Raw genomic sequence first — 19030 nt, 5'->3', positions numbered from 1 at the left:
CTAACTTACAAAAATTTTATAAAGGCGCAAGAAAATAACGATATCAAAGATTCAGCGAACATTAAAGAAAAGGAAGGAAATTTATTCAATTCTCCAAAAAATTTTGCATTAGCACATTGTGTTTCACGAGATTTCCATATGAATAAAGGAATAGCTTTGAGTTTCAAAAATAAATATGGCGAAATTGAAAATTTAAAATCTCAAAATAAATCTATAGGCGAAGTTGCCGCGATCCGAAAGAATAATCAGAATATTTACTATTTAATCACAAAAGAATTTTATCATGATAAACCCAAGTATGAAGATGTATTTCAAGCGATTTTGAATCTCGAAATATTATGTAAACAGAATAATGAAAAATGTTTAGCATTACCGCGCATTGCCAGCGGCTTGGACCGATTAAAATGTTCAACGATATTCATAAAGTATATTTTTTTCAATTCAAATATGAAAGTGATTGTATATTATTAACCCAGAGAAGATAATAATGAAATAAATCAAATTGAAACATGAAATTGCCAAATGAATGATTTTAATGGTATTGAAGATTTAAATGGTATTGAAGATGATTTAGAGAAGAAATCTTGGGATAAATTTCATTTCTACCCGAACTCATTTCCAATTGTATCCTATTTCCCAGATTCTAGAACTGCTAGATTGAAATCACGCAAACCTTTATAGACTAATACCTTCCTTCAATCGAATGAAAGTGACAAGGAAATTTGGCGTTCGGGAGGACTTCTTCTAACGTCTTCAACAAAAGTCTTATCGTTGATCCTTCAGAAAAAGTTCTAGGTTTCAATCTTCCTAGGAAAATTTGGTGTATTTTAAATCGACTTAGAACTGGTCATGGTCGTTGTAATAGTACCCTCTTCAAATGGCATTCTATTGATAGCCCACTATGTGAGTGTGGTGTAGAAGAAACTATTGAACACTTGGTGAATAATTGTCCGATTTATAAATTTCATGGTGGTTTCCAAGCTATCCATTCAGTTTCAGATTATTCTTTAGAATTGGTAGTTAACTTCAAATCGATATAACGAAAACTAAATATAAGTCCTTACTATAAATTATGTCAGCTTATTTTGTAAACGTTTACACAAACCAGTCACTACACTGATACGGGGAGACAGAGTTTTTGCTGAGGTTTTTATCTTGTCACTTGTATCATACGTTGAAATGTATGATGCCCCGTTACATTTCTTCTGCTAATACTGAGATTCATCGACACATATGCTTGATGGTTTGAAATTAATAATTTGTATTGCTCTTTCTCAAAAGAATATATACAGGGTGAGTCTTTGACTTGTACATATATTTTAACCGAAGATTCTTGAGGTCAAAAGAAACACTTTTTTCATTTACCATTTTTTCCGATTCGGCCCTGTTAAAAAGATATAGCCATTTTAAATTTTCATAATGAGCTAATTCACCCCTGGTAACCGGAACACTGAAGTTTTCGCAAGTATAAGATATACAATTTGAACCTTGGAAATAAAATACTAGATTGGAAAAACCATCATAAACTCACTTTTAACATTCCATTTGTTGAACAAAGTAGTATTTATAATACAATTATCCCAATTTCATTGACGATAAAGATTAAATATTTTTCTCTTGATTTTCTATTTCATTTTCGATAATCATAACGAATTGAGCTCGCTACCACCCATATTAGCTTAGCTCTGATATTCATAATTCATATCCATTCATTTATTATATCGCATTTATAATATATCGTTGTTTATTTGATTTCGTACAATTTAACCTTACATTCTCAAATAAATTATATTCATCTGTGACAGTTCTAACACAGACTAGTAGTCTGTGGTTTTAAGTTTGAACCTCAAATTTCGAGTGTTGCAAATTTAAACACAGCAGTTCGTATAATCTATGTTCCAACTTCTAACCTAAAATATTCATTTAAAGTTTACACTGTTATTGTCTTATGATATTTGATATTATATTTGCATAAAATGAAAATCACCGAAGATTTGAAGACACCCATCAGAATATTGAAGTTCCATACATATTTTCAAGAAATTTAAAATCAATTTCAGAAATAATTGTGTGGATACAAAATGAATAAGTATGCATTCTGATAGAGAGTAATTCCTTTATGAAATGAAGCATTTGATTTGTCCCAACTCTCATAAAAATAATGATCTGCATCAATATTTTTGAAGCCATTAGTGTGAAAATATGGAAATGAAGTTTTATGGCTCTAATCAATGGAAAATGTTAGACTCCACTTGTAATGAAATTTGTTCTATAATATGTACCTACATTATAGCCAACTCTACTTGATTCATCTTGATTTTGACATTGAAAAGAAATTAAGAATATTCAATATAAATATCCACAATTGAATATCCTGTTTCTTTCAACTCACCTATTTGTTTTCATATTAAAACAATTATGGCACTCTTGGGAGTATGTCAATCATATGCTCTAGGATGAATTTATGGAGTAGCGAAAGAATAAAAGTATTTAATCTCAATCACATGAAAATTTGTCTAGTATGTACTTAGTGGTATGTTTCGATGTTTGAATGACCCTCGAAGAATACAGTATTGTTCGATAGCAGCAGTCTTTAGTGTGATATTGATTGTTGTCATTAAAATGGGACTATTTTGTGAAAACTTTTAAACATGGGCTTTATGGGAAATCTGGACTTTTCAAAATAGAATGTTGATTTTAATGAAGTATCTTATTATAAGAGCTGTGTCAAAGCTCAATAATTTGTAATCAAATAGAAGAGTTGAGGTGAGCTTATTCAAATAACTTCATTTTCAAACTAAGTTGGCTAGTACTTCAATTCTAAAATCTGAGACATGACATCATATAGTAAATATTCATTTCTGTGGTTTTTTTTCCACAACAGAACAGAGTTGCATTTAGCCAAAGTACCCAATTTTTTGAATTTCACAGATGATTTTTTTTTTTTAAGATCAAGTTACTCGAAAACGGCGCTTTGTACGAGAAAATATGAAGAATACTTTTATTTTTCAAATTAGCCAAATATTGTTCAATGAACGTTCAAATTAATTTTAAGAGTTGGGTTCTTAGATTTTCTGGTATTTTTATGTGATGTAATGTTCATAATGAAGAAACTGAAAGATGTGTAGGGAATTTTGTGTTCGGAGAAGATGTATCACATCAAGGAAAAGCTATATTCCAAAAATCATTTCCTTCAATAGAATCATTTACGAGATATAGCCGAAAATCAAATTTTTTTATCGATTTTCAACAGCCTGTATCTTAGTAACCGGGCCGAATCGGAAAAAACTATAAAGGAAAAAAGTGTTTCTTTTGACCTCAGGAATCTTTGGTTAAAATATATGTATATATACAGGGTGAGTCTTTGACTTGTACATATATTTCAACCGAAGATTCCTGAGGTCAAAAGAAACACTTTTTTCCTTTATGGTTTTTTCCGATTCGGCCCGGTTACAAAGATACAGGCTGTTGAAAATCGATAAAAAAAATGTGATTTCCAGCTATATCTCGTAAATGGTTCTATTGAAGGAAATGATTTTTGGAAAATAGCTTTTCCTTGATTTGATATATCTTCTCCGAACACAAGATTCCCTACACATCTTTCAGTTTCTTCATTATGAACTTACATCACATAAAAATACCAGAAATACGAAGAACCCAACTCTTAAAAGTAATTTGAACGTTCATTGAACAATATTTGGCTTATTTGAAAAATTAAAGTATTCTTCATATTTTCTCCTACAAAGCGCCGTTTTCGAGTAACTTGATCTCAAAAAAAAAAATTATCTGTGAAACTCGAAAAATTAGGTACTTTGGCTAAATGCAACTCTGTTCTGTGGTGGAAAAAAAACCACAGAAATGAATATTTACTATGATGTCATGTCTCAGATTTTAGAATTGAAGTACTAGCCAACTTAGTTTGAAAATGAAGTTATTTGAATAAGCTCACCTCAACTCTTCTATTTGATTACAAATTACTGAGCTTTGACACAGCTCTTATAATAAGAAGATACTTCATTAAAATCAACATTCTTTTTGAAAAGTCCAGATTTCCCATAAAGCCCATTTTCAAAAAAGTTTTCACAAAATAGTCCCATTTTAATGACAACAGTCAATATCCCACTAAAGACTGCTGCTATCGAACAATACTGTATTCTTCGAGGGTCATTCAAACTCACATCGAAACATACCTCTTAGTACATACTAGACAAATTTTCATGTGATTGAGATTAAATACTTTTATTCTTTTGCTATTCCATAAATTCATCCTAGAGCATATGATTGACATACTTCCAAGAGTGCCATAATTGTTTTAATATGACAACAAATAGGTGAGTTGAAAGAAACAGGATATTCAACTGTGGATATTTATATTGAATACTTCTCATTTATTTTCAATGGCAAAATCAAGATGAATCAAGTAGTAGAGTTGGCTATAATGTAGGTACATATTATAGAACAAATTTGATTACAAGTGGAGTCTAACATTTTCCATTGATTACAGAGCTATAAAACTTCATTTCCATATTTCCACACTGATGGCTCCAAAAATATTGAAGCAGATCATTATTTTTATTTTTATGAGATAGTTGGAACAGATCAAATGCTTCAGTTCATAAAGGAATTACTTTCTATCAGAATGCACACTTATTTATTTTGTATCCACACAATTATTTCGGAAATTGTTTTTAAATTTCTCGAAAATATGTATGGAACTTCAATATTCTGTTGGGATTCTTCAAATTTCGATGATTTTTATTTCATGCTAACATAATATCAAAAATCATAATAACAACAACAGTGTAATCTGTAAATGAATATTTTAGGTTAGAACATAGATAATTCGAACTTCTGTGTTTAAATTTGCAACACTCGAAATTTGAGGTTCAAACTTAAAACCACATACTACTAGTCTGTGTTAGATCTTTTACAGATGAATATTATTTATTTGAGAATGTGAGGTTAAATGGCAATTTCTGTACGAAATGAAATAAACAACGATATATTATAAATGCGATATAATAAATGAATGGATATGAATTATGAGTATCAGAGCTAAGCTAATATGGGTGGTCGCGAGCTCAATTCGTTATAATTATCGAAAAGGAAATAGAAAATCAAGAGAAAAATTTAATCTTTATCGTCAATGAAATTGGGATAATTGTATTATAAATACTATTTTGTTCAACAAATGGAATGTTTGAAGTGAGTTTATGATGGTTTTTCCAATCTAGTAGCTTATTTCCAAGGTTCAAATTGTATATCTTATACTTGCGAAAACTTCAGTGTTCCGGTTACCAGGGGTGAATTAGCTCATTATGAAAATTTAAAATGGCTATATCTTTTTAACAGGGCCGAATCGGAAAAAATGGTAAATGAAAAAAGTGTTTCTTTTGACCTCAAGAACCTTCGGTTAAAATATATGTACAAGTCAAAGACTCACCCTGTATATATATATATATATATATATATATATATATATATATATATATATATATATATATATATATATATATATATTTACGAGATATAGCCGAAAATCACATTTTTTTAACGATTTTCAACAGCCTGTATCTTTTTAACCGGGCCGAATCGGAAAAAATGGTAAAGGAAAAAAGTGTTTCTTTTGACCTCAGGAATCTTTGGTTAAAATATATGTATATATACAGGGTGAGTCTTTGACTTGTACATATATTTTAACCCAAGATTCCTGAGGTCAAAAGAAACACTTTTTTCCTTTACCATTTTTTCCGATTCGGCCCGGTTAAAAAGATACAGGCTGTTGAAAATCGTTAAAAAAATGTGATTTTCGGCTATATCTCGTAAATGGTTGTATCGAAGGAAATGATTTTTGAAATATAGCTTTTTTTTGATGTGATACATCTTCTCCGAACACCAGATTCCATACACATTCTTCTGTTTCTTTGTTATGAACATAACATACCATAAAAATACCAGAAATTCGAAGAAACCAACTCTTAATAGTAATTTGAACGTTCATTGAAGAATATTTGGCTAATTTGAAAAATAAAAGTATTCTTCAAATTTTCTCGTACAAAGTGCCGTTTTCGAATAACTTGATCTTAAAAAAAAAAATTATCTGTGAAATTCAAAAAATTGGGTACTTTGGCTGAATGCAACTCTGTTCTATTGTGGAAAAAAAAACCACAGAAATGAATATTTACTATGAAGTCATGTCTCAGATTTAAGAATTGAAGTACTAGCCAACTTAGTTTGAAAATGAAGTTATTTGAATAAGCTCACCTCAACTCCTCGATTTGATTAAAAATCACTGAGCTTTGGCACAGCTCTGATAATAAGAAGATACTTCACTAAAATCAACATTCTTTTTGAAAAGTCCAGATTATTCATAAAACCCATGTTTAAAAAAGTTTTCACAAAATAGTCCCATTATAATGACAACAATCAATATCCCACTAAAGACTGCTGCTATCGAACAATACTGTATTCTTCTTCGGCTCATTCAAACTCACATCGAAACATATCACTAGGACTAGGTACATACTAGACAAATTTTCATGTGATTGAGATTGAATACTTTTATTCTTTTGCTATTCCATAAATTCATCCTAAGAGCTTATGATTGACATACTTCCAAGAGGGCCATAATTGTTTTAATGTGAAAACAAATTAGGTGAGTTGAAAGAAACCAAATATTCTATTGTGGATATTTACATTGAATACTTCTCATTTATTTTCAATGCCAAAATCAAGATGAATTAAGTAGTAAAGTTGGCTATAATGTAGGTACACATCAACAACAAATTTGATTACAAGTGGAGTCTAACATTTTCCATTGATTACAGAGCCAGAATATTTTACATATTTCCATATTTTCATACTGATGGCTTCAAAAATATTGATGCATTTCAATATTTTTATGAGATAGTTGGAACAAATCAAATGCTTCATTTCATAACAAATATCTTATAACAATAACAGTGTAAACTGTAAATGAAAATTTTAGGTTAGAACTTAGAACATAGATTATTCGAACCGAACTGCTGTGTTTATATTTGGCATCACTCGAAATTTGAAATTCAAACTTAAAACCACAGATTACTATAGTCTGTGTTAGATCTTTCATAGATGAATATTATTTATTTGAGATTTTAAGGTTAATTCTTGCACGAAAAATAAACAACGATATCATATAAATGAAATATAATGAATGAATGGATATGAGTATCAGAGCTAATATGGGTGGTAGCGAGCTCAATTCGTTATAATTATCGAAAATGAAATAGAAATCAAGAGAAGAATATTTAATCTTTAGCGTCAACGAAATTGGAATAACTCATTTATTTGATTATAAACACTACTTTGTTCAACAAATGGAATGTTAAACGTGAGTTTATGATGGTTTTTCTAATTCAGTAGCTTATTTCCAAGGTTCAAGAGGTATATCTCATGCTTGAGAAAACTTCAGTGTTCCGGTTTTCAGGGGTGAATTAGCTCATTTTGAAAATTTAAAATGGCTATATCTTTTTAACAGGGCCGAATCGGAAAAAATGGTAAATGAAAAAAGTGTTTCTTTTGACCTCAAGAACCTTCGGTTAAAATATATGTACAAGTCAAAGACTCACCCTGTATATATATATATATATATATATATATATATATATATATATATATATCTACAATTAGATACTTACCTGATTAGCCAAGCACAGAAAGAGGTCATCCTAGGTACCACGCGGACAGTCAGAAGATTTCTTACTAGCTCCTGAGTACAACCTTGGTCGCTGTGGTGACCCGGTTGTCTTAGATCCATCCCGCTTGTCGGTGAATTAAAAAAAAAATATATATATATATATATATATATATATATATATATATATATACAGTGGAACTCCCCTAACTAGAACTTCCCTATCTCGAAGAATTCTTCAAGTCGAATTTTCTTGAGAAGCAAAAACGTTTCGACAACATCGCCATGTATTTTTCCCTATAAGTCGAATTTCCATAACTCGAATATTTCTGAAACTCGAACTGAAATTCAGCAGTAACCGAGGCGGCAACCAAGCATAACTCGAATTTTTTGGAGAAACGCTCACTGCAACTTCGGGGAATTACCGAGCGGAGAGTCGCCGACAGATCCAAACTTGTTTTTCTTAGTTTCCTTACGAACGTTGAGTCGCGCACGCGCTCTATAAAATATCAGTTCTGATAAGTTACGTTGTGAAATTTAAAAAGGGTTTGTGTTGGGTATCAGTGGTGAACTAAAATGACATCGAAGCGAAACTTTAAGTGTTTGACGCTGAAGGAGAAATTAAAATTAATTGCTGAAGTAGAAAGAGGCGAAAAGAAACAGAAAGTTATTGCCCAACAATTTGGGATTCCCCCAAACACGTTATCAACCATTTTGAAAAAAAAAGATAAACTTTTAGAAAAACAAGGTAGCTATGATTCTAACTCCGAACGGAAAAGGCTTACAACTTGTGTGAATATTGGTGTTGATGAAGCTATGCTTAAGTGGGTTACTACACTTTGACCACACCTCGCTTGGTAGACCAATGAAATTGTGCTTTTGAGTCGTTTCTATGGAAATGCAATAAATTAGCACATAATTTCAACGAAGGCCATTTTGATTTGAATCAAGTCCATTACTTGAATTATCGAAATTTGTGCAGTTGTAGGAAAAGTATAGTGTGCAACATGAGGAGAAAGTCCTTTTCTCGCTCATGTGTTTTCCACACTCGCGAGAAAAGTTGGACTTTCTCCACTTGTTGCACAATGTACTATTCTCTAATTCAAAGAATTCTATTTGAAATTATAAAATTATTTCCATAATTATCGCTCAGTGATTTTTGCATTGAAAAATGTTGCTTGGCACAACAGTTTTCTGTATCACAAATTTGACATATGATTGATAAATCCGTTCTAATCTATTTTGTTCCACAAGATGTGCCAGAATGAAAGGATTTGCCACAGAATTAGAGAAAAGTATATCCAGAATTTTGTCATTTGAATAGCGGAAATATTGGAATCAAATTAGTGTAGCTTTGATAATGAAAGCACATGTTAAGGTATTAGAGATCTAAATTTCTATGATCATAGGGTATTATTGCTAGTCTATCCGGAAACCGATGGAATGAAATTGACTCTAAGTGTAACATTTTTTTTTTATATCCTTTATTGAAATTTACAATCTACTATACACAAGTATTAAGTAAATGTGATGAATTTAAAATGACATGTAGAAGTTATCAAACATTTTGACACTTCTTATTCACAAAACTTCAATTGAAGTCAATTGGCCAAGTTTTCTGTAGTCTCCTTCTGTTAAATGGGTTTTCTGCTAGTTGGTCTATTATGCTGTTTTCATGCCCTTCCAGATTTTGTTTATATTTTATTGATCGTTTTTTGATTTCCTCATTAATAAATTAGATTTTCAAATAATTATGTATCGTCAAATTGGAAACGTACCAAGGTGCATCTGTTAACGATCGAAGTATTTTGGATTGCAATCTCTGTATTATTTGGATATTTGAGACCTTGGCACATCCCCAGAATTGAATACCGTATGTCCATATTGGTTTAATTATGGCTTTGTAAATGAGTACCTTGTTTTGGAGGGATAACTTGGATTTTCTGCCTATTAGCCAGTACATTTGCCGGAATTTAATATTTATTTGCGCCTTTTTAGCTTGAATGTGTTGTTTCCAGGTGAGGCGTTGGTCTAAGTGGATTCCTAGGTATTTGGCTTCTGTTTTAACTGGGATTTGATTTCCATTCATTTTAACGGGTGGACATATGTTTCTTTTGTTGGTGAAAGTTACTTGGACTGATTTAGTTTCATTGATGGTTAGACGCCATTGTCGATACCATTTCTCCAGTTCATTCAGATGTTCTTGGAGCTTTTCAGAAGCTGTAGCTGCATTTTCATGGGTTGTGAGTGTTGCTATGTCATCTGCAAATGATTCTTTTGTAGTGTTCTGATTCTCTGGAATGTCGGATGTATATATGAGATAAAGCAGTGGTCCTAGTATACTTCCTTGTGGTACTCCTGCTTTTATTTCAATTGGTTCAGATAGAGCATCACCCTGTTTCACAGCAAAATATCGATTGGTGAGATATGATTTTAGAATTAGATAGTATGGCTGAGGAAGAAGATTTTTCAATTCATAGAGTAGGCCATTATGCCAAACCTTGTCGAACGCCTGCGATGAATCCAGGAATACAGCAGTACAATATTTTTTGTCTTCGAGACTTCTTGATATGGTGTTTATCACACGATGTATTTGATGGCTTGCCGAATGGTTTTCCCTAAATCCAAGTTGATGGTTGGGTAGTATTGTATAAAGGTCTATATCTTTCTTCAATCTCTTGAGTAGAAGTTTTTCAAACAATTTGGCTAGAATTGGTAAAAGACTTATGGGTCTATAAGATCTCACGTCGTATTCAGGTTTGTTTGGCTTGGATATCATTATTATCTCAGCATATTTCCAGATGGTCGGGACATAGGAAAGGCTCATCATACGGTTGAATATAATATTGAGTAATAATATAGCCTTTTGTGGCAGTTTTTTCAGAATTTCTGCAGTTATCAAATCGAAACCGGGTGCTTTCTTATTTTTTAGCTTTCTAATTTCCTGAAGAACTTCCTTGGGTCTGAAAGGTTTTATGGGAAGAGACATCTGGCACGCAATATCAAGAAAAGACTCAACCTCTGTATCATTGTAGCCTGGATGTGGATCATCCGGTCTCAGTACTCGTGACAAGTGTAAAGCGAAGATTTTTGATTTTTCCTCATCAGAGTTGGCCCATTCCCCAGTTGTCTTACGGATTGGAGGTTTTCGTGTTATAGGTCTCTTATATTTCTTCGTGGCTTTCCAAATATTGTGTTCACTGTTGTTGTCTATATTTTGAATGTGGTGTTGAAATTGCGAGTTGGAATAATCTTTAAGACTTTCTTGAAGTTTTCTACCCAAGAGGTTATAAACTGTTTTATCCGCTGGGTTACGGGATCTTTGCCATCTACCTCTAGCTTGTCGTTTAGCAATTACTAGTTGTCGAATTTGCAATGGTAATTTTGTTTCAATATCATCCTCTTTTAATGGGGTTGGTGTGGATTCCCAGGCTGCTCTCTGAATTACTTCTGTAGTATACCTTGCAGCTTCGTCCAATTCTTCAATTTCATTGAGATCAATATCTAGTCTTATCCTGTCACTTAATGATTCTTGAAATAGTTTCCAGTTGGTTTTGTGAGTGTACTTTTTTTCTCCCGGAACTTGGCGGTACTAAGAGTCGTCAAAATCGGTGAGTGGTCCGATGATAGGTCTTGAGTTGATTCTGTCGGTATATAATTGCTGTTTATACCATTTGTGACGAAGAAGTCTAGGATGTCTGGGATTTTGTTCGTATCAGTTGGCCAGTATGTTGGTGTTCCGGAACAAACAACATGAAGATTTCTGCTTGTTATAACCTTCATCAAGTTACGTCCTTTAGGATTTATTAATCGTGATCCCCAGTGGTTATGCTTCGCATTCCAATCTCCTCCAATTATGAATCTTCGCTGGAAGTTCTGAAAAAACTCCATATATTGGTTTTCGGTTATATTATGTGGTGGTGAGTAAACTGCTGATAAATCGAAGCTCCACGTTTCCGTCTGTACTGTTATATTTGTAGCTTGTATTTCTTCAGTCACAAAATTTGGCAGTGTATGGTGCTTGAGGTTCTTCCGAGTAAGTATAGCTGACCCACCCTGTGCTCTACCATTTGGATGTTCGGCGGAATATGTACTATAGTGTGGGAGTTGGAAAAATGTTCTTTCAGTGAAGTGGGTTTCTGAAATCAGCATTATATCTATTTTATATAAATTAATAAAAGTTTTTAACTCTTCTTTGTGGTTTGGAAGGCCGTTCGCATTCCATGAAGCTATACGTATGAAGCTGTTGAATTTTAATGCAGTTCATTCACAAGTGTTGTTAGCAGATTTAGCATAATCTGATTCTGGTTCATCATCTGTGTGATCATTGATTTTAAGTCCGAGAGGAAACTTGTCATCATATTTTCTAAAGAATTCGTGTGTTGTGTCTGAGTTGGGAGATCTTCATTTACTTTATTTCTCTGGAGTGCTTGGGTGTATGACATTCTATTTGGTTGAGGTATAGTTTTAACGGGCTGCTGTTCTATTTCGTAAATTTTCTCTGGAATGTTTTGTTGTCTGTCATATTGTAAGTGGTTTTTATTGTTGTTTCTTGTTTTTGAAAGGAGTTTATATACTTGGCTTCCTTTGTAGTTGGACGGATGATTAGCTCCACATAAGGCACATTTTGCTGGGGTCCTTTTTGGTTTTTGGCAAGTTTTGGAATCATGCTGATTACCACATTTTACGCACATGAATGGTCTGTTACAGTAGGATGTCGAGTGTCCATATTCTTGGCATCTGGTGCATTGTATAATTCCTTTTTTCTTTTTGGTGGTTCGATGCTTATGTTCTGATTCAGAATGAACTGCAATTGATATATGTCTTTATGGTTTTCATTTGGTTCTAAGTCCACATAAAACAGCGGAAGTGGGTTTTTCATTCGATCTCTGATGATACTTATGTTCCTAACTTTATGTCCGTGTTTTTCTATATCTGTTTTGATGTCAATTGTTGGAATACTGGGGTGAAGATGTCTGATAACTATTCTGTAGGCTCTATCTTGTTTAACTTGGTAAGTATGAAAAATTATATCTTTTTCCCTTAAAAATCTTACTAGTTTTCTGTAGGTTTCTGGAGTTGTTATGTTAATCTTAACACAATTGTTGGTAAGTGTTTTTGAATAATATTGTTCATCAGCCATAGCGGTTGATAAAGGTTCAGTCATTTGTGGGAAGTCTGTAACTCCGTATATAAAAATGAGCGGTGGTCTTGGTATTTTAGGTGGTATTTCATCAATCTCGTTTTCAATGTTGAGATATTGGAATTTATTGCTGGTTTCAATTGTTGGATTTTCATTTATTTCTGGCAAAAGGTTTGAGAATTTTCTTTTTTTCACTGTTTGCCATGGAATGCTGGTAGCCATAATCTTATTGTTTTAGTCGCCCTAGAGACGACTAGTATATTTGAAATTTTTGAATTCGGTGTTTATTTATTATTTTTACAGTGGATATTCAATATTCATCTACGTACGTTTGTATAACATATGACTTGGAAGATAATATGTATCGCTAATGACACACGTGTACTCCCGAGCACTGCTAAAACGCATTTAAGTATAACATGAAAACATAAAATCTCGAATAACTCTTGAATTATTGAATTTGGGAGCATAATCATGTTTGGACATTACCCTTATTTTTCTCCGTAGAATCCAAGGCAATAATAAAAAAATAGGGTTCTAATTGAAAATCGAAAGTTTTGATCAAATTTTGTTCACAATTTTTGGCACAATATTTGAAACACTCTTCGAGTATATTTCTCAAGTTCAAGATATGCACGATATTCCTACATCATTCTAGTTTGAGGAAGTGAATCGAGTATAGACATGGGATGTTCACAGTAAAAAAAATTCATGTAATTGTGACTAAGGAAATCCTCTTTTTTTCAGTTTTTTCTTAATATTTTGAAAACTATAAGGACTAACGCAATAATTTTAGGAAAGAGTAATTGAAAATGGAAATGTTGATAATATCTAAGAAATAAAATGAAAAAAGAATTTTTTTCGGAATTTTTTTTTTAAATTCTTGTATAACCGGAAGTGCCGGAACTTCGAAAATATTTCAGCTGAATCATAAACAATGTCATATTCCGAATTTTCATATTTCAAATCGGCCCCGTTCTCCAGAAACATCTAATAGGCAGTAGAACTTGAAACACCCTGTATATCACCTACTATTTCTAAATTTGAATATAATGTATGAAACCAAATAATATCTTTGAAACTATGAAACCAACTGAGATATTTCAATTATTTCAGTTTTACTTGAAATTTGATGACTATAAATTTTTGATCGAGAAATCCATACAATATATCGGAGCCAGTTGAATAAAAGCGAATTCTCAGCTGCATTAATAAAGTATCAATAATTGAATTCTTGAACAAAGGAGACTTACTTTGGTTTGACACTCTCGTCCCAAGGTAACATTACTTCTGGCGGAGTTATTTTAATTCGAGGAAATATCATCATTTCACCTCTGCTTTGTATAGGCCTATCCATTTTGAAACTCCCATAAACTGGATTTGCTACCGTTTGTAGAGTAGCATCTATTATTGCAACCCCTTTCTTTGCACACCAACCACTTATCCAAGTACCATTTTTCGATTTTTCTTCCACTTGAAAATGGCTACTGAATAACATATCAACTTGAACTCCAAGACCTAAAGTCAGTTTGTGCTCCGTTCTAAAAAAAATTGGAATCGATAAAAAAAAGGTAAAAGTTTTGTCTTTTACATAGTTCTGTATATGTTTATAATAAATAAATATATATATATATATATATATATATATATATATATATATATATATATATATATATATATATGTGTGAACTTTGTGTGTTCCGGATTGGACCGCGTCTAATATTTTGTCGTGTTCGACGTTTCGGCTCCGATTTTGGAGCCATTTTCAAGAACCGTTGACTTTACGCCGGTGTCTCAATCTGCCTACTCCCCAGGTATCATCAACAAGAGTATTCTCGTAGGTGTGGCTATCTTCCGTCCTTCGAGGCAACTGAATGTTAACCACGAGAGGTTCTGTATTTAAAGTAGAAGGGGGTGACCCACGTGATGGAGGTTGCGCAGGAGCAGGTTGCGTAGTTGTTAGGCAGCCTCCAGTCATTGATCGAGTTGTTATTGATCGAGTTGTTGTCGATCGGTTTGTTGTCGATCGAGTTGTTATCGATTGTGCAGGAACCGGTGGTGTTGTTGTCACGTGACTTCGAGTCATCGATCGGGATGTTATCGAACGGGTGGTACCTGGGAGCCTGGTACGGGTGGTATGAGGCTGAACCGTCGATCGGGTTGTTGTCGGGGGCTGAGTTATCGATCGATGTGTTGCCATGAGACGGGAAATCAAAGGTTTCCCAGTGTTGGGTAATCTTTGACCATCATCCCGTTTGTTGAGGCAATGGGGTCGTTTTTCGATCTCGAGTGCTTCACGGATTATCCTACATGTGAGGGTTCTCTCTGCAGAGATGGTCTTACATCCCTCAAAATCAACGTTATGTCCTGTTTCAGAGTAGTGTTTGAATAGGGCAGATGTTGGATCTCCTTGGCATATTGCGGGTTGGTGCTCATAGACTCTGTTAGTTATACGTCTGTTGGTTTGTCCTATGTATGTTCTAGGATATGCGGAACATGGTATCTCGTATACACCTTGAGACTCGTTATCGATCGTATCCTTTGGTGTTGGAAGAAATTTGGAAATTTTGTTATCGGCTGTGTAAACTGTTTTTATATCTTGTTTTCGTAGTATGCGACTGATTTTGTCAGTGACACCTTTGATAAAAGGTAGAAAAGCTTTACGAGGGAAATTTTCTGGAGGATTTTTGGGTTTTTGTGTATGGGTCTGATGTCGGTTGATGGCTTTCTGAACTTGTTGACTGTTGTAGCCATTCTGTTGTAGGGCGGTTTGAAGGATGTTGATTTCTTTTGGAATGTGTAGGCTATCTGTCAGTTTTATGGATCTTTGGATTAAGGAGTTCAATACGGAGTTGATTTGAGACGGATGACGGTGTGAATTTGCATTCAGATAGCGGTTTGTGTGGGTTGGTTGTCTGTAAATCGTGTGTGTGAAGGAATCGTTGGATTTCGCTACGAGGACATCAAGAAAAGGGAGTGAGTTGTTGGTTTCAACTTCCATAGTGAATTTGATATGAATATTTATATTATTCAGATGATCAAAGAAGTCTTGGACAGTTTCGGGTCCATGTGGCCATATGACGAGGACATCGTCCACATATCGAAGCCAGCAAGTAGGTTTCAGGTGGAACGATTCGATGGCGTTGGTTTCAAAATCTTCCATGTAAATATCAGCGAGAAAGTGGAGATCCCATGGGTGCACCTTTCACCTGTTTGTAAAATGTACCTTGAAAGAGGAAGTACGTGTTCGACATGCAATGGTTTATAAGGGTCAATGTATCCTGGGGTATGTGATGTTTGGTCTCCAGTATTTCAAGGGACTCTTTGAGTGGAATATTGGTGAAGAGTGATACGACGTCAAAACTGACAAGAATGTCTGACTCATGGATTTGATACGTTCTTAAGGTTTCGATGAAGTGGAAAGAATTCTTCACATGCGATGATGATTCTTCAGCTAGTGGTTGAAGTGTAGAAGCTAAGTATTTAGCAAGATGATGAGTTGGGGATCTAAAGGCACTGACGATTGGACGAAGAGGGATGTCTGGTTTGTGAACTTTAGGCAATCCGTAGGTTCGAGGGATTCGAGAAGATTTTTCCCTTGGGATGAGAGATTTTCTGATTTCTATCGGAAGCTTCGAGGCAGTGATGAGAGCTTTGGTTTTCTTTTCGAGATAGGTTGTAGGGTCCTGCGGGGTGGTTTTGTATTCTGAAGACTTCAGTAGGGATGAAATCTTCTCCACGTAGTCAGAAGTGTTGAGAATAACCGTACCGACACCCTTGTCGGCTGGAAGGACAATGATATCGGTATTATTATGGAGATTTCTGAGGCATATTCTTTCAGAACGTGAGATGTTTGATGGAGGAAGTTTGGCTCTCCTTAGGGTGCTGGCAATGTCCTGACGTGTTTCCTCGGCTTCGGTTGGGGGGAGGTGCGATATGGCGGATTCCACCTGAGTAATGATAGTTTCGGTCGGTAGTTTGTGTGGGGTGATACAAAAATTGAATCCTTTAGATAAAAGCTCTCGAGTGGTTTGATCGAAGGGGGTATCGGAGAGATTGTGTATCAGGACAGGGAGGTTGGATGTTTGTTTGGGTGGGATTATGTGTTGGAGAAGGAAAAACAGTTTTTTCTTCTGGGTATCGGTCTTTTTTGCACTTATATGATCTGCCTTTTCGATAGAGATTCTAAGATAAGTGTCCCAGATAATAGCATGGACGCTAGCAAGTGATAAAATTCCAAAGTGATGATAAAGTGACGAGTTGGTTGTATAGAGAGTTCGTCTGATGTTGTGGATGGTTTTTCGGATTAAGGCATGACTGCACTTTGCGAGGATGTTCACGGTTGAAGGTGAACCGTCTGGGTGTTTTAATCGAAAATTTGTAGGAATGACCTTGTTGTCTCGGCATGACTTGAGGAATGTTAAGTCACAAAGAAGTTTGGATCTGCGAATTAGAAGGGATGAATACATTCTGGAAGATTTCAAAATGTCCTCTCCGTAGAGGCGTGAAATATGTTCGGAAAGGTTTCCGCGGTAGGAAATATTTGAAATTTGTGTGTTCCGGATTGGACCGCGTCTAATATTTTGTCGTGTTCGACGTTTCGGCTCCGATTTTGGAGCCATTCTCAAGAACCGTTGACTTTACGCCGGGGTCTCAATCTGCCTACTCCCCAGGTATCATCAACAAGAGTATTCTCGTAGGTGTGGTTATCTTCCGTCCTTCGAGGCAACTGAACGTTAAGTACGAGAGGTCCTGCATTTACTAGAAGGAGGTGACCCACGTGATGGAGGCCGCGCAGGAGCCGGCTTAATCCGGAAAACCATCCACAACATCAGACGAAATCTCGATACAACCAACTCGTCACTTTATCATCACGAAGGTCCCCATCGGGATCGAAACGTCGACTAAATGAAATAAAGAAGAGTGAAATTATAACACTTATCAATTTTCCCACACCCCTTATCATACTTATAACTATTGTTGTATATTGGGAATTAAAATTGTTGATATATATATATATATATATAATAACTATTGTTGTAAGAGCCAAAATAAATATATTGAATGAAATTTAAGGGTCTTTAGGCTCGGGTTTTGGGAGTAAATGATTGACTACTCTTTATTCTATGCCAAGCTTTCGCATTAATTTAATGCTTCTTCAGGGCTTCTGCAAAAGATCAATAAAATACAATTAATAAATAACAAATTTTAGAAAACAAACAAATTTACTCACTGAATGTGAGGTTTTACATGGATAACATCTGCCACAAACGTTGTAACTAATAAAAACAAAAAGTTATATTTTAATTTCATAGGAATTCTCCAAAAACACGTCAACTAAATCTATTTCACAAATTTAAAAACTCTTCCGGTTGATAATCTTATTTATACGCAATTTAGTAACTCTCATCTAGTTTTCTATAATAACAGAAACATAACCATCAAATGTCATTATTGTGTTATCTTAGATGAGAGTTACTAAATTGCGTATAAATAAGATTATCAACCGGAAGAGTTTTTAAATTTGTGAAATAGATTTAGTTGACGTGTTTTTGGAGAATTCCTATGAAATTAAAATATAACTTTTTGTTTTTATTAGTTACAACGTTTGTGGCAGATGTTATCCATGTAAAACCTCACATTCAGTGAGTAAATTTGTTTGTTTTCTAAAATTTGTTATTTATTAATTGTATTTTATTGATCTTTTGCAGAAGCCCTGAAGAAGCATTAAATTAATGCGAAAGCTTGGCATAGAATAAAGAGTAGTCAATCATTTACTCCCAAAACCCGAGCCTAAAGACCCTTAAATTTCATTCAATATATATATATATATATATATATATATATATATATATATATATATATATATATCAACAATTTTAATTCCCAATATATATATATATATATAGTCGACGTTTAGTCGACGTTTCGATCCCGATGGGGACCTTCTTCAGGACTCTACAATAGCAATAGAAAACAGTCAAAAACATGGCAACCACAAAACATGTAAAAATAGCACATACCGAAATACAGAGTTGTAAAGATCTTATTTGAACACAAATCAATAGCTCTCAAGAAAGCAATGAACAAGAACATCAACAAATTTAGCGAAAAAAGATCTGATATTTCGTTAGCACAAGAGTAGAAATCAATTATCATAATATGTAAATAAGGTAAACAGAATAATCAACAAAATGAGAGGTTGTCAAAAATGT

The 19030-nt window shown here is 33.9% G+C and overlaps 1 protein-coding gene across 2 annotated transcripts in view; it reads right to left on the bottom strand.

Moving 5' to 3' along the window:
* The window catches only part of LOC123676965 (nuclear pore membrane glycoprotein 210), a 252898-nt gene that overhangs the window by 153532 nt on the left and 80336 nt on the right, over positions 1-19030 (bottom strand). For both annotated transcript variants that reach the window (XM_045613328.1, XM_045613319.1), the window contains exon 6: positions 14069-14356. In XM_045613328.1, coding sequence (XP_045469284.1) covers positions 14069-14356 — 288 coding nt within the window. The remainder of the gene's footprint in view (positions 1-14068; positions 14357-19030) is intronic.

The sequence above is a fragment of the Harmonia axyridis genome, chromosome 1 (assembly GCF_914767665.1).
Source record: "Harmonia axyridis chromosome 1, icHarAxyr1.1, whole genome shotgun sequence".
In the NCBI taxonomy this organism is placed as follows: domain Eukaryota; kingdom Metazoa; phylum Arthropoda; class Insecta; order Coleoptera; family Coccinellidae; genus Harmonia; species Harmonia axyridis.
Note: the sequence above shows the minus strand (reverse complement) of the source record. Positions and strands in the feature narration are given on the sequence as shown.